This window comes from Nymphalis io, chromosome 23 (genome assembly GCF_905147045.1).
Source record: "Nymphalis io chromosome 23, ilAglIoxx1.1, whole genome shotgun sequence".
NCBI classification, from domain to species: domain Eukaryota; kingdom Metazoa; phylum Arthropoda; class Insecta; order Lepidoptera; family Nymphalidae; genus Nymphalis; species Nymphalis io.
Window position 1 is genome coordinate 5,815,447 of NC_065910.1, and position 15,443 is coordinate 5,830,889.

The 15,443-nt window shown below is 34.7% G+C and overlaps 1 protein-coding gene across 11 annotated transcripts in view; it reads left to right on the forward strand.

The window, feature by feature from the left end:
• LOC126777517 (UDP-glucosyltransferase 2-like) overlaps window positions 1-15,443 on the forward strand; it is a 35,735-nt gene that overhangs the window by 11,903 nt on the left and 8,389 nt on the right. The window contains exons 3-6 of one of the 11 annotated variants that reach the window (XM_050500556.1): window positions 5,317-6,039; window positions 6,174-6,396; window positions 6,471-6,690; window positions 6,926-7,241. The exons of 2 other annotated variants lie outside the window; for them this stretch is intronic. In XM_050500556.1, coding sequence (XP_050356513.1) covers window positions 5,317-6,039; window positions 6,174-6,396; window positions 6,471-6,690; window positions 6,926-7,226 — 1,467 coding nt within the window. In that variant the 3' untranslated portion in view covers window positions 7,227-7,241. Of the gene's footprint in view, window positions 1-5,316; window positions 6,040-6,173; window positions 6,397-6,470; window positions 6,691-6,925; window positions 7,242-12,754; window positions 13,626-13,747; window positions 13,971-14,041; window positions 14,262-14,454; window positions 14,752-15,443 lie in introns of those variants that run through there. 8 more of the 11 variants (XM_050500558.1, XM_050500551.1, XM_050500555.1 and 5 more) reach the window with 8 other exon arrangements.

The following is a 15,443-nucleotide window of genomic DNA, read 5'->3' on the forward strand; positions in this document are numbered from 1 at the left end:
CCTCATTAATAAATTTAACCACTATGGACAGACATGCATTTTTTATAAGAAAACAACGCGAACACGAATTTATAAACAACTATCATGTCAAAGAAATGACATTTAAAGTTTATTATTCTGTTTTTCCTCACAATTGTTTATTACTTTTCGTTCTCAATTATTTTTTCAAAACATCAAATCAATTTTTTAAATGTCATTTCTAATTTTTTTTTTTATTATCATATACATATAAACAAAAACGCCAGTATTAATGAAAACTTATCAAACATTAGAGAAATATAAATACAATTATTTCTTTATATCTCCCCTCCATGGAGAAGAAAATTTACTAGGGAATATTCTTTCAAGACAATGATCCTTTCTTCATTCTCTTCAACATCATCTTCTATTATGTGTGCTGGAATAAGTTTTGTAATGTGAAATAAATTTGACTTTGTTTTTGTATTTCCAGTATCAATTCTATGTATAACTATATAATGGATAAACTTTTTCAATAGTTCGTAATCTAAATATATATCTAAATAAGGTCCAATCTTCAGCTCATCTAATTTTTTTCTGTTTAGCTTATTACCATTTTCCACGTAAACCATCATCCCAACATTAGGTTTATAGTATTTTCTATACTTATCAAATAATATTTTGTTGTAGTTATGGGGTTTTTTGTATTTTCTAAAGCTTTTGTCCTGTCTCTTATCCAGTCTATTTCAGTATTATTTTTCTTTCATTCGTACCATACAAAAGATAATTTGGGGCAAAACCAGTTACCGAATGGATGGTTTGGTTATATTTTTATATACTCATGAGCTATTGTTGTCCAGGCTTTCTTATTTCCATCTTCATTAATTTTTCATCGCATTTTGTTCACCAAAGTTTGGTTTAGTCTGTTATTTAGACCATTCGAAAATGGTGCATTTATTCCAGTGAATATCATAGGTATCTGCTTTTCTTCTAAGAATTTCTTGAATTCTTTCGAGTTTATACCTGGATATTGGTCGGTGAGAAGCATCTCGATATTTCATGATATCTCATCATTTTCACATCCTGATATGTTTGTAACCAGTTTAATAAAATCGCTTGCACTCTGAGTTTTCGATGTTAGTAAAAATGCGTAAAGTCTAGTAAAGTAATCTACTAATAGATTAAGATACTTCTTTGTAGATCTCGAGCCTCCAAAGCCGCCTATTGTATCTAAAGGGACTATTTCAAATGGTTTTTGAAATAGTCCACCGGACCCAGGTGTGACATCAATCCAATTTTTTTTCTGTCCTCTTGATTTATTTATTATACAAACCTTACTTACTTTTCTGCATCTGTTGTATTCCAATATGACACATTCTCATGTATATTTCTTACGAATTTAATGCTGAATTCTTCAGACAGAATTATTTTTTCTTTATTTCTACCTTTTTTATAATATATATTTTGTTTCCTTATCGTTATGTTTTTAGTCTTTTGTATGTCTTCATTTTTATCCTGATCCATTAAAATTTCCTAAAGATTAATTAAGTTTACAATCTTTAGTTGTTCATCTTTATTTTCACTTGATTCTAATACTGAGTTTCTGCTAAAACAATCTGCTTCTATATTATCTTTTCCCGGAGCGTAAATTATATTAAAATCATATTGTGATATATAGTACATCAAGTCACATAGATCTTCATCTGTTCTTGATTTTAAATTCATGTTTTCCAGTGGCCAGCTCATTTACAGTTTATTCGGACCATAAGTCCGAATAAACTGTAAACGATTTTCCTATTAGCCAGTATTGCCAGTATTGCACTGCCTTTTTAATAGCCAAATACTAAATATATGGCTTTTTTCTTTTTTTGGGCTTCATTTAGTTTTTTTGAAAAATAAGCGACCGGTTTTTCTTTTCCATCAGGTTGTGTCTGTTTCAAAACGGCTCCAATTCCCTCTATAGAAGCGTCTGTATACATTTTAATTGGTAAATCTTTATCATAAATTTCCAAAACTGGTTGAGAGCACAGTATTCTTTTTATTTTTTTAAATGCTTCATGACATTTGTCAGACCAAATGAAATTTTGGTTTTTCCTGAACAAATTATTTATCGGATCTAGTATTATTGCACTTCTTGGAATGTATTCATGATAATAAGTTATTTTCCCTAGAAACTGTCTGACTTATTTTTATGTTTTTGGGATGGGAATTTTTTTTATTGAAATTAGATTATCTTTCAATGGTTCTAAAGACGTTTGATTATGTTGTATAATATGTCCCAGATATTTTACAGTATCTGAGACAAATGTGCATTTGCATGTGACAAATGTGTTTCGTGTTATGCTTTCTAAGTATATTACTTAATATCCTCTGAAATATTGCAAGTGCTGTTTTTAATCCAAATGGTAGACAAGACCATTGAATATGTCCTTCCTGTGTAACAAATCCAGTCTTTTTCCTGTCTTCTATTCTCAAGGGAATAGACCAAATGCAGAATTAATATCTAGAGTATACTCTAGATACTAATTCATACAATTTCTTGTTTTTGTTACTATGTCATCTATTAATGGAAATGTTTGGACTTTCGGTATTACTATTTTATTCAGTTCTCTAAAATCTATACATAATCTGGATTTCTTGTTTTCCTCTTTTTTTAATGCCAAGGTGCAGCAAATGGACTGTAGGATTCTTCTATAAGTTTATTATCCAATAACTGTGGTATTTGTTCCTCTATTTCCTTTCTGTCTTCTACAGTGCATCTATAAGGCCTCTTACAACAATATTTGTCTACAAGTAATTCAATTCTAGCTTCATATCCATTGACAGTACCAACAACATATTTATTTTTTGCAAATACTGTGGTATATTTATCAATTAATTTATTTATTTGAGATTTTCTATTCTCATTTAAATGATCTATCTTTAGTTCAAAATCTTCTTCTTTTACATGTTCATTGTAATTAATCTTGTATTGTTTTGTATCTGTGTTTTCTGTATTTTCTTCCTCTTCAGGATTCAATTTCATATTTTCATTTAAGTATTGTTTTTGGGTTATTTTTAAGTCTTTGTTTTGTATCAGCTTGAACTTCTTTATCAAGTCTAATCCAATCAAAAATCATATTTAAAATTGTTTTGATCAATTATATACACTTCCACATTTTCCTCTATCTCAAATATTTTAATTTCTATAGTTGTCAAACCACTAGCCTTCTTGACACCATTAATTGTTACTAAATTCGCTTTATTCACACTGTTTCTTTTCCCTTTTAGTTTTAATAACTTAGAATTAATAAGAGAAACATTTGAACCTAAATCATAGATTCCATATACTTAATAAATTGTTTAATGGCAGCTTGACTTGTATTAATGGTGTCACTATTAGTTTTTTTTTATTTGTTTCATTTAATTCAGCTTCTGTTACTGAGTTGTTAACATGTTTGATTTTTTTTTCTTTTATTTCATCATCTTCTTTTATTTTAAACCTCATGTAGCATGAACATGTAGATAATTTCAGTTGTTAAAAACTTTGGTATAGTTTCTGGTGATTTGATTAATTGACATATGTGATTATAAATGTATAGATAGATGCAAGTGAGTTTCTTAAGCCAAAAATTATGTATGTTATCAGTACCAGAAGCTTTCCAGTTATGTGCGCGTTTGATAATATGAGTGAACGTTTCTATTGGTATGATTATTATTATATGTTTTAGCAATGTGATTTTATGTAGGTTTTGTTTTTGTTAATTTTAGTAATTGCTTAGTTGTTATTGAAACTAGGCTGATGTATGTATGTATGTTATTTTATATTAATATGCTATAAGTGGCATTACATTGTAAGTTTCCCTTTAAAATAAAAATAATTATTAACACTAAACCTAACACAATGGTCTAATGACCGTTTTTTAAATTTTAATGAAAACTGTTATATAACTGTTTTTTTTCTATGTTACTAATACTTTTTTATACTATATAAGCCCTTAAGCAGATTATTAAAATGTATGTCAAGTTCAATGGATAACATTTGTTTTTAATTGCCTTATTTTTTGTTTTATTAAAACTTAAAATAAGTATAATTATTTTTTATGTAAGTCAATTTTTTTTGGATTTGTTTTTTATTTAAATGTAACATAATTTGTTTTAAAAAGAGAGTATAAACTGAGTAACCTTGGCAAAGTCTGTGATTTTATTCAGCCTTTATCCCTGGCTTCGCTCCCGCTTATATATATATAAGGAAAGGATAAATGATACTTAGGAAATCTGTGATTTTAAATTAAGAACCATGAAATGTCATTCTGGTTAGAAAAAAAGTAAGGTTAAGGGGTTTTTTATTTTTAGATTGATGATTACTCTTTTAATAATCATCAGTGAACTTACTGTAAACCCCTGTAGTTTCACTTAATATATTTTATAGTGACTTAAATGGCTTAAAGAATATTTTTTTACAAATCTTCCGATCTACGATATAATATGATTATGTTGCTTAAATACTCCGGCATCTATCCATGCCGTTGGATATAGTTAATACTGTATATGAGCAAGCGTACTCATATATTTTTTTAATTATATTCTATTAAACTCAGGTTAAACAAAACTATTCAACTCACTGAAAACTTAATATCGGCTGCATTACCCTAGAGTAGAATGCCATAAGACATTATACTATAGAAATGACTAAAATACACTAAGCGAGCCGTGTCTACATCAGTCAATATTCTATTTTTTTTTACCGCGAAAGCTGCAGATCTGAGTCAATTTGTTAATATGAGAGCCCCGTTGAAGCTTAGGATCTATGATGATATAAAAAAAATCTGTTGCTTCTACAGCAACTAAAGCTTCCCCATTTAAAGTTAATTACTTTAATGTATAACTTTAAATAATAATAAGACGTAAATAATTTCAATTCTAACAAACTTTTTAAAATTTAGCTTTGTCATTGCTTGATAGTAATTTAATAATAATTGTTGACCTATAAGTGCTGATAACGAGTTAATATAGTTTTCTAGATAATACAGACATGGAAATGATACAGCTTATTTTGACTTGCAGAAATGATTAATTTAATATAAATACTTAATGGTATTTTTATCAATCTTAGAATGACAAAGCAAAATTATTACGAACATCTTTTCCGTAAAACACTCAAGATAATATGTATAACAGTCTTATATAAGCGAGTGCGTTTCTTATCAATGTGCATCAAAAGTTTATAATCTAGGTGCAAGGTTATTTCAGCTACTAGTTAACTGAAATAAATCAAATATGTCAAACGTGCTGATGGTTTTATTAATCTATTTCATTGTAAAATGTGAGTGCGCGAATATATTAGCAGTTTTTCCAACTCCGTCTATCAGTCATCAGGTAGTGTTTCGTCCTATAGTGCAAGAATTGGCGAGACGTGGACATGATGTGACAGTGATAACAACCGATCCAGCTTTCCCAAAAGGACAAAGTCCTCAAAACTTAACTGAAATAGATGTTCATGATATATCCTATAATATTTGGACAAATTTTTTACAAACAGATAAAGGAGACGGAGATAGTTTTCACGCCCAACTAAAATTTGTTTTTGAATTATTAACAAGAGTTTTTGAAGAGCAAATGAAAACTACTGATGTCCAGAAACTTATTAATGACAAGAATAAGAAATATGATATACTTTTTATAGAGTCATGCGTAAGACCAGCTCTAGGATTTTCTTATTTATATAAAGTACCAGTTATAGAAATAAGTTCATTTGGTGCTATATTCGGAACTTTTGATAAGTCAGGAGCTGCATCCAATCCTCTTTTATATCCTCAAGCAACCCGCCAACGGCTGAATAATTTAACATTGTGGGATAAAATTCAAGAATTATATACAGAATTAAAAGGAAAATACACATATATAGAGCTAATAAGTTCAGAAGACAAAATGCTACAGAAAATATTTGGTTCGGATATTCCCAGTGTTACGGAACTAAAAAAAAATGTCCATATGTTATTTTTAAACGTATATCCGATATGGGATTTCAACCGTCCTGTACCGCCTAATATCGTCTATTTAGGAGGCTTACACGAAAATCCTGCTAAGGAATTACCACAGGTATAACTTTAATAAACTTAGTCATATTTATAGTTATATCATAAATAACTTATAGAATAACAACAAATGAGCCAACAGCGTGTTTATCATCTATATATACATAGGTATTCAATCAGTAATTTTTCTTTCTGTAGGATCTCAAATCTTATCTCGACTCTTCCAAGAATGGTGTAATATACATGAGCTTCGGTACAAACGTTAAACCTTCATTATTACCGAAAGAGAAAGTGCAAATATTTACAAATGTATTTTCCGAGCTGCCATACGACGTTTTATGGAAATGGGATAAAGATGAAATTCCAGGTCGTTCTAAGAACGTAAGAATTTCTAAATGGTTTCCACAGTCCGATTTACTGAGTGAGTTCAACTTTATATTCTTTAATATAATCTTAAGATGACAATAAAAATATTAAAAATATTGTTATTTTCAGAACATCCTAAAGTTAAGTTATTCATAACTCAAGCAGGCTTACAATCTACAGACGAAGCCCTAACGGCTGGAGTACCTCTTATTGGTGTACCAATGCTTGGAGACCAATGGTTTAACGCCGAACTTTATGTCAAACATAATATTGGTATCAAGCTTAGTATTGAAACACTTACAGAAGAAACACTAAAGAAGGCTATAGAAACTATAATCTCAAATAATAGGTATGTATATTAAAGATATATTACATTCAGTTTTAAAACCTAACACAGATAATTAAAAGTGATTATAACTAGTTATGATAAATTATCTATATATTAATCTACCTTACTTGTTATATATATACAATTTTAGAGGAATTCAAAACTCTTGACAAATGTATTATATAAAATATGCATTAATGAAATTGAAATAATTTTAATGATGATAATTGTTATGTTGTTGTTCATTATTTTTTAGCTTTCGTCAAAATGTAGTTAAACTAAGAAATATTATGCGAGATCAACCACTGTCACCATTAGAACGCGCTGTGTGGTGGACGGAACACGTCTTAAGACATAACGGCGCCGCACATCTACGTTCACCGGCAGCTCACATGCATTGGACTGAATACTATGCTATGGATTTAGTTATATTACTCTTTGGTTCTTTTATCACTTTACATATAATATTAACGTTTATAATATATTTCATTGTATCAAGATTAAAGTATATTCGTATTAAGACCAAAAGAATTAAAATGGATTTACCGAAATTATAAACTTTTATTTTGGTACTATATCAGCCCACGGCTTTGCCCGCGTAGCATTAAATTTGTCACGTAAATCTGATGACTTTTGCGTCATGATATTATTACCTATCCAACTAAATAATACTACGCTTACTATTGTATTATTTACCTACCCATTTTATTTTTTGAATTGCCTAGAAACAGTTGAAAATTATATTGGTAATTTTAATATATTTTATTTTATTTGAAAAATAATAATGATGGGGGGCGGAAGCGGGGTTCGCGCAGTAACCGGCGCAAAGTATATTTGTATGTACCATGTTTATTTGGTTGTAATATTTTGTGCCAATCTGTTTGCAACCGCTAATCAGCATTACTTAATATTGTTATGTTACGGTTTGAAGGGAGAGTAAGCCTGTGTAACTACATGGGCAAGGGTGATAATATTTTAGTTCCCAAGTTTGGTTGCGTATTGGCGTTGTAAGGGATGGTTAGTATTTCTTATAGTGAGAATGTATATGGGTGGTAGTGACCGCTTACCATCTGTTGGCTCACATGCTAGTCTACCTTCTTATTATAATTTAAAAAAAAAAGTGCGGTCGAGGGCTCTTGTCAGGAACGAAGTGTTTTGTGAAAATTGTTTAACTCAAAACGCTTTTTAAAATTTAGATTTTTACCAATTATATTATTATTATTTTTTGTCACCAAAAAGCGCAGTCCTTCTTTGTACAACTTTAATTTTTATATTTAATTTTATTTTTATTGTTATTTAATTCAAAAGTTTTAAGTAACGATTTAAATTAATAAATAGTAATTTATTCAAATTAAAATATATAATAGTGAATTAGTTAAGTTTATTTTTTGATAGAAACATAATTTCATAATTCCAGTGATGAAACCGCGTCTTTTTCTTGTCTTCCAATAATTTCCAATGCGGTGCAAATTACGATTATTTGCCAGTCAGTTTATCTATTTTAAATAAAAAATAATCAATCGTTGTCCACTGCTGAACATAGGCCTCTCCCAAGGTGCGCCAAAGCTCCCTGTCCTCCGCCTTCCGCATCCAGTTGGTGCCCGCCACCTTCTTAAGGTCGTCGGTCCACCTGGCTGGAGGGCGCCCTACGCTGCGCTTGCCGATTCGCGGTCTCCACTCTAGGACTCGTCTGCTCCAACGGCCATCGGTCCTACGACATACGTGACCAGCCCACTGCCACTTCAGCCTGCTAATTTTGCAAGCTATGTCGGTGACTCCGGTTCTTTTCCGGATAATCTCATTTCTGATCTTATCCTTCAAAGATACTCCGAGCATAGCTCGCTCCATAGCACGCTGAGCGACTTTGAATTTGTGGACTAGTCCCGCAGTTAGTGTCCACGTTTCGGCACCGTATGTCATGGCAGGTAAGACGCATTGGTTGAGGACTTTCGTCTTCAAACATTGCGGTATAGACGACTTGAGGACTTGACGAGGGTTGCCAAATGCTGCCCATCCCAAGCGAATTCTTCGATCGGCTTCCTTCTCGAAGTTGTTCCTACCGACTTGTATTATCTGTCCTAGGTAAGTATATTCACTAACATCTTCGAGAGGTTTCCCCTCGACGTATATCGGTCCCGGCACGACATGCCTATTGAACATGACCTTGGTCTTGTCCAAGTTTATACCGAGACCGACACACCGGGAAGACTCGCCTAGGCTACGCAGCATTTCGGTGAGTTGTTCCAGCGACTCTGCTATGATGACGATATCGTCGGCAAATCGAAGGTGTGAGACGTATTCGCCGTTTACATTGACTCCATACCTAGTCCAATCCAGCGTCTTGAAAACGTCTTCCAACGCGTTGGTGAACAGTTTCGGGGATATTACATCCCCCTGTCTCACCCCTCTGCGCAGTTGGATCGCCTTCGTCTTACAGTCTTGGATGTGGACAGTCATTGTGGCGGCGTTGTACAGACATCTCAGTACCTCGATATATCTCCAATAGATATGACATCTCTGCAATGAGTCGAGCACTGCCCAGGTTTCGATGGAGTCGAAAGCTTTCTCGTAGTCCACAAATGCCATACACAGCGGCTGATTGTACTCTTCGGTCTTCTGCACAATCTGCCGAACAGTATGGATGTGGTCCACCGTGCTGTAGCCTGATCGAAAGCCGGCTTGCTCTGGGGGCTGGAACTCGTCAAGTAGTCTGGCGAGACGGTTCGTGACGACTCTTGAGAACAGCTTATACACGTGACTCAGGAGGGAGATTGGTCTGTAGTTTTTCAAGAGGGTTTTATCACCTTTCTTGAAAAACAGTACCACCTCACTCCCACTCCACGTTTCCGGGGTCTTGCCATGTTGGATGACGGAATTAAATTGGCTTGCTAGCTCTTACAGGACCGGAGTCCCGCCTGCCTTAAGCAACTCTGTTGTGATTCCGTCATCTCCCGGAGCTTTGTTGTTTTTAAGCTGTTCTAGAGCCGCCCTGATCTCGCCTTGGTCAATGACCGGGAGCTCCTCGGAGTAATGGCGCATAAGAGGGACGCGCTGGTCATCAATACTGATTCCCATGGGTTTGTCCGATCTTGAAGAGAACAACTGCCCATAAAACCTCTCTACTTCTCCGACAATCTCAGACCTAGAGGTAACGACATTTTCAGTTTTAAGTTTTGTCAGACGCGGCCTTCCAAACTTGCGAGCGAACACTTTCGATCCCCGATTTTGCTCAATCGCAGCCTTGATGGCACGGGTATTGGAGCGTCGGAGATCGCGTCGCGTCAGCGTTTTTATTATTCGATTTAAGGCCTTATCTGACAAAAACGATGGTAGTTCTCGTCGTTTTCTCATGAGCTCGAGTGTCTCAGCAGAGAGTTTTGGTGCGTTGTCTCTTCTCTGTGACGGAAAACACTTGCGGGATGTGTTTTGCAGTATTTTGACCAGTATATTGCATATTGCAGTATATTGGCGTGTCGGTTCTCTTATCAATGCTGCTTATGGTTTCCAACGCGGTGAATTGATTTTGAAGTTCCATTTGGAACTTTTCGGAGCCTTGAGCAGCTTGGAGCATGGTAGGTCGGAGAGTAGACCTCATCATTCTCGATCTTTCGGCTTTTAAGTTGATATTTAGAGTGCCTCGAACCAAGCGGTGATCACTTCCGGTATTAACCTGTTGATCACTGAAACATCTCTAAATATGTGCCTTTTATTCGAAATGATAAAGTCTATCTCGTTCCTTATCACGTTATCGGGGCTTCGCCAGGTCCACCTCCTCTGAGGCTTCTTTTGAAAGAAAGAATTCATCAAAAAAAGCCCCTGCGCTTCGAGAAAGTTTACCAGCATTTACCCCCTGTGATTTCTGCAGCCCAAGCCGTAAGGTCCGACTTTCGATTCACCGCTATCTTGTACTCCCACTTTAGCATTAAAGTCTCCCATAACAACATTGTAGTGGGCCTTCGAGGTGTCGTTGAGGGCCTTTGCGATGTCCTCGTACATCGCTTCGACCACATCATCAGAGTATGTCGAAGCTGGCGCATATACCTGAACGACCTTCAGGGAGTACCTGTCGGAAAGTTTTAGGACAAGGTATGCTACCCGGTTCGACACACTACTGATTTCCACAATGCTGCTAATGAGATCCTTTTTGACTAGAAAACCGACACCACCCTGGGAGAGGTTATCACCTTCGCGGAAGTAGAGTAAGTTACCGGACTCTAGAGTTATCGTGTCCTCCCCCTGTCTTTGGACTTGAGATAACCCCAGTATATGCCAGTTTATATGACTTAACTCTACTTCTAATTCGGCGAGGTGATGGTCCAGCCTCATCGAATGTCCATTGTACGTTGCCATGTGCAGTCGTTTTATACGGTAGCCTGCCGTGAACCGGTGATTCTTAGCACCCCCTGCCCTGCCGATACCGCAACCGCTACCTTGGTCGGGCCTAGCGGGCTTGCCGGTAACTGGGGGTCTTTTTTTGGGCGCATCTGCCATTAAGGGGGGGGGGGGGGGTTTGCCCATACTCGCCGCGCTGGGCAGGCGTGTTGGCGAGCGCAGTAGGGGGGTGAGATGTTTATGGGGGGGGACGCTGCTGCCCATCCCCCCTTTTCCCCGTCCCTCAGTCGCCTCTTACGACACCCATGGGATGAGATTGGAGGTGTAATATTCTAAGCCGGTACTCCACTGCAATTAATAAAAAATAATAAAACTAAGCAATTGCGTTGTTGCTGTAAGGATTCGTTTATAAGACAGCAAGTCAAGCTTCACATAGAGATTGTTATAAATATTTAACTATTTTCACTTTTACTAATTGACTAGTTGTAAAAAATTTTAACTTTTAAATTAAATTAATACTCTTTTTGGCTGTGGTCAGCGTCTTATAAGGCCAAAGAACCACGTGTTCTTGTTACAACCAAAGCACGCCAATTTATTCCGTATTTAGTGTGGGTTATGTTTTTTTTTATAGAATAGGAAGGCGGACGAGCATATGGGTCACCTGATGGTAAGTGGTCACCAACGCTCTTAGACATTGGCATTGTAAGAAATGTCAACCATCGCTTACATATCCAATACGCCACCAACCTTGGGAACTAAGATTTTATGTCCCTTGTGCCTGTAAGTACACTGGCTCACTCACCCTTCAAACCGGAACACAACAATATCAAGTATTGCTGTTTTGCGGTAGAATATCTGATGAGTGGGTGGTACCTACCCAGACGAGCTTGCACAAAGCCCTACCACCAGAAACAATGTCCAGGTCTAGCCTTCTTTTTTTAACTTGCCTGTTAAAATTTTGTACTAACTTTGCAATAAAATATAATTCCTACATAAATTCATAATAAACAATAAAAATAAATTCATATTTATTTATGGAACGGCAAAAATATTGCAAAAACAACCCTCTATATTTACGCAAGGAAGTTCTATACAGTAATTTCCTTATGACTTCCTGGCAGTAAAGATTCTCACACAGAAATTTTAAATTCTTGACGTATTTTACTTAAGAATGTTATTCCATAAGCATTTAAATATTTTGAGAGCCGATACGAACCGCATTGCGAGTATAAACCAGGGAAAAAGACCATTATGCTTAAATTTGTTTAATGTTTGTATCAAAATATCCACCAAACAGCATTATAGAACCGAGGTGAAAAAAATATAAGCTTTCTCCTTTTTTATGTAAGAGGGGGCAATCGAGCAGGAGGCTCACCCGATGGAAAATGACTACCAACGCCCATGGATATCTACAAAAACCCGAGGGCTTTCAGGTGTGTTGCCGGCCTTTCAATAATAAAAGACGTAAATAATTTCAATTCTAACAAACTGGTTAAGTTAAGTTAAGTTTAGCTTTGTCATTGCTTGATAGTAATTTAATAACTATTGTTGACTTATAAGGAAATGATACACCTTATTTTGATTTGCAGAAATTATTTACTTTAATATATATCCTTAATAGTATTTTTATCAATCTCAACATGACAAAGCAAGGTTATTTGAACATCTTTTCTATAAAACACTCAAGATAATATTTATTAAAGTCTTATATAAGCGAGTGTGTTTCTTATCAATGAGCGTAAAAAGTTTATAATATAAGTGCAAGGTTATTTCGTCTACTAGTTTACAGAAATAAATCAAATATGTCAAACGTGCTGACGGTTTTATTAATTTATTTTACTGTAAAATGTGAGTGCGCGAATATATTAGCAGTTTTTCCAACTCCGTCTATCAGCCATCAAGTAGTGTTTCGTCCTATAGTGCAAGAATTGGCGAGACGTGGACATGATGTGACAGTGGTAACAACCGATCCAGCTTTCCCAAAAGGACAAAGTCCTCAAAACATAACTGAAATAGATGTTCATGATATATCCTATAATATGTGGACAAATTTCTTACAAACGGAAAAAGGAAACGAAGACAGTTTTTGCGCCCAAATAAAATTTGTTTTTGAATTAATGCAAGCTGTGTTTGGAGAGCAAATGAAAACTGCTGATGTCCAGAAACTTATTAATGATAAAAATAAGAAATTCGATTTACTTTTTATAGAGTCATGGGTAAGACCAGCTCTCGGTTTTTCTTACTTATACAAAGTACCAGTTATAGAAATAAGTTCACTCGGTGCTACGTTCGGAAGTTTTGACGATTCAGGAGCTGCAACCAATCCTCTTTTATATCCTATAGCAATCCGTCAACGGCTAAATAATTTAACGTTATGGGATAAAATTCAAGAATTATATACAGAATTTAAAGCAAAACATATATATACAGAGCTAATAAGTTCAGAAGACAAAATGCTACAGAAAATATTTGGTTCGAATATTCCCAGTGTTACGGAACTAAAAAAAAATGTCCATATGATATTTTTAAACGTACATCCAATATGGGATTTCAACCGTCCTGTACCGCCAAATATCGTCTATTTAGGAGGCTTACACCAAAATCCTGTTAAGGAATTACCACAGGTATAACTAATAAACTTAATGTCATATTTATAGTTATATCATAAATAACTTACAGAATAACAACAAATGAGCGAACAGCGTGTTTATCATAGGTATTCAATCAGTAATTTTTTTTTCTGTAGGACCTCCAATCTTATCTCGACTCTTCCAAGAATGGTGTAATATACATGAGCTTCGGTACAAACGTTAAACCTTCATTATTACCGAAAGAGAAAGTGCAAATATTTACAAATGTATTTTCCGAGCTGCCTTACGAAGTTTTATGGAAATGGGATAAAGATGAAATTCCAGGTCGTTCTAAGAACGTAAGAATTTCTAAATGGTTCCCGCAGTCCGATTTACTGAGTGAGTTCAACCTTATATTCTTTATAATCTCACGATGACAATAAAAATATTAAAAATATTGTTATTTTCAGAACATCCTAAAGTTAAATTATTCATAACTCAAGCAGGCTTACAATCGACAGACGAAGCCCTAACGGCTGGAGTACCTCTTATTGGTGTACCAATGCTTGGAGACCAATGGTTTAACGCCGAACTTTATGTCAAACATAATATAGGAATCAAGCTTAGTATTGAAACACTTACAGAAGAAAAACTAAAGAACGCTATAGAAACTATCATTTCAAATAATAGGTACGTGTATCAAAAATATATTTTATTCAGTATTATAAAATTGACCATTTTAAAATTTTATATACATTATTAAAAGTGATAATAACTAGTTATGATGTAATCCAAAACCTGTGACTTCAAGTCTAAAATTTTAATTAAATTGTAATAATTTTAATGATGATAATTGTTATTTTGTTGTTAATTATATTTTTAGCTTTCGTCAAAATGTTGTAAATTTAAGAAATATTATGCGAGATCAACCACTGCCACCATTAGAACGCGCTGTGTGGTGGACGGAACACGTCTTAAGACATAACGGCGCCGCACATCTACATTCACCGGCAGCTCACATGCATTGGACTGAATACTATGCTACGGATTTAATACTATTGAGCTTTGGAGCTGTTATAAGCTTATTGTTAATTTTGACATTTATAATGCATTTTATTGTATTAAGATTAAAGTTTATTCGAATTAAGACTAAAATTAATTAAATAGGAACTTACCGTTATCATGAACTTTTATTTTGTTGTAACAAAAAAATTCGATTTCGAATTCAAATTTGTTTGCTTTGTGGATATACCAAATACATAAATGAAGCTTACGTTATTAAATTTATGCTCAAAGTAATAATATAATGTCCTTCAGTCCGATTTCGGCCACGACGCCAATCTCCAGACAGTTATTCAACTTCGTTAACCAACTACGCAGGAGATATTATAATATTTCAAGTGCACAAGTGTGTGCGCAAACACAGGTTCACTCTCTATTTTCTAACTCTCATAATCTGATGGGACGGCAATCCGACACGATCAGAAAGAGTTCAGGCGCAAGACCAACGGCTTTACGTGCTTTCCGAGGCACTTGAGTGTACACACTTCCAACTCCCAGACTCCGGGCTGCTACTGGAATTTTCTGACAGAAAAACCCAATAACTTTTTATTGGCCCGACCTGAGAGTTGAACCCAGGACCTCCGCGTCTGCGGCCTTACATCAAGCCACTAGATCAACGAGGCAGTCAATGCTCAATGCTCAGAGTATTCTGACTAATTACCCTGATATACTTGCGTCATTTCCTTGCCGAAAAGTTATTTACCGTCGTCTTCCTATTTTCTGCCTGGTACGTTTGACCCGTAATGATCGTATCGAAAAAAGATTAGATGGAGTTGATATCTATTAAAGATCTTGCGTTTATTAATCTAT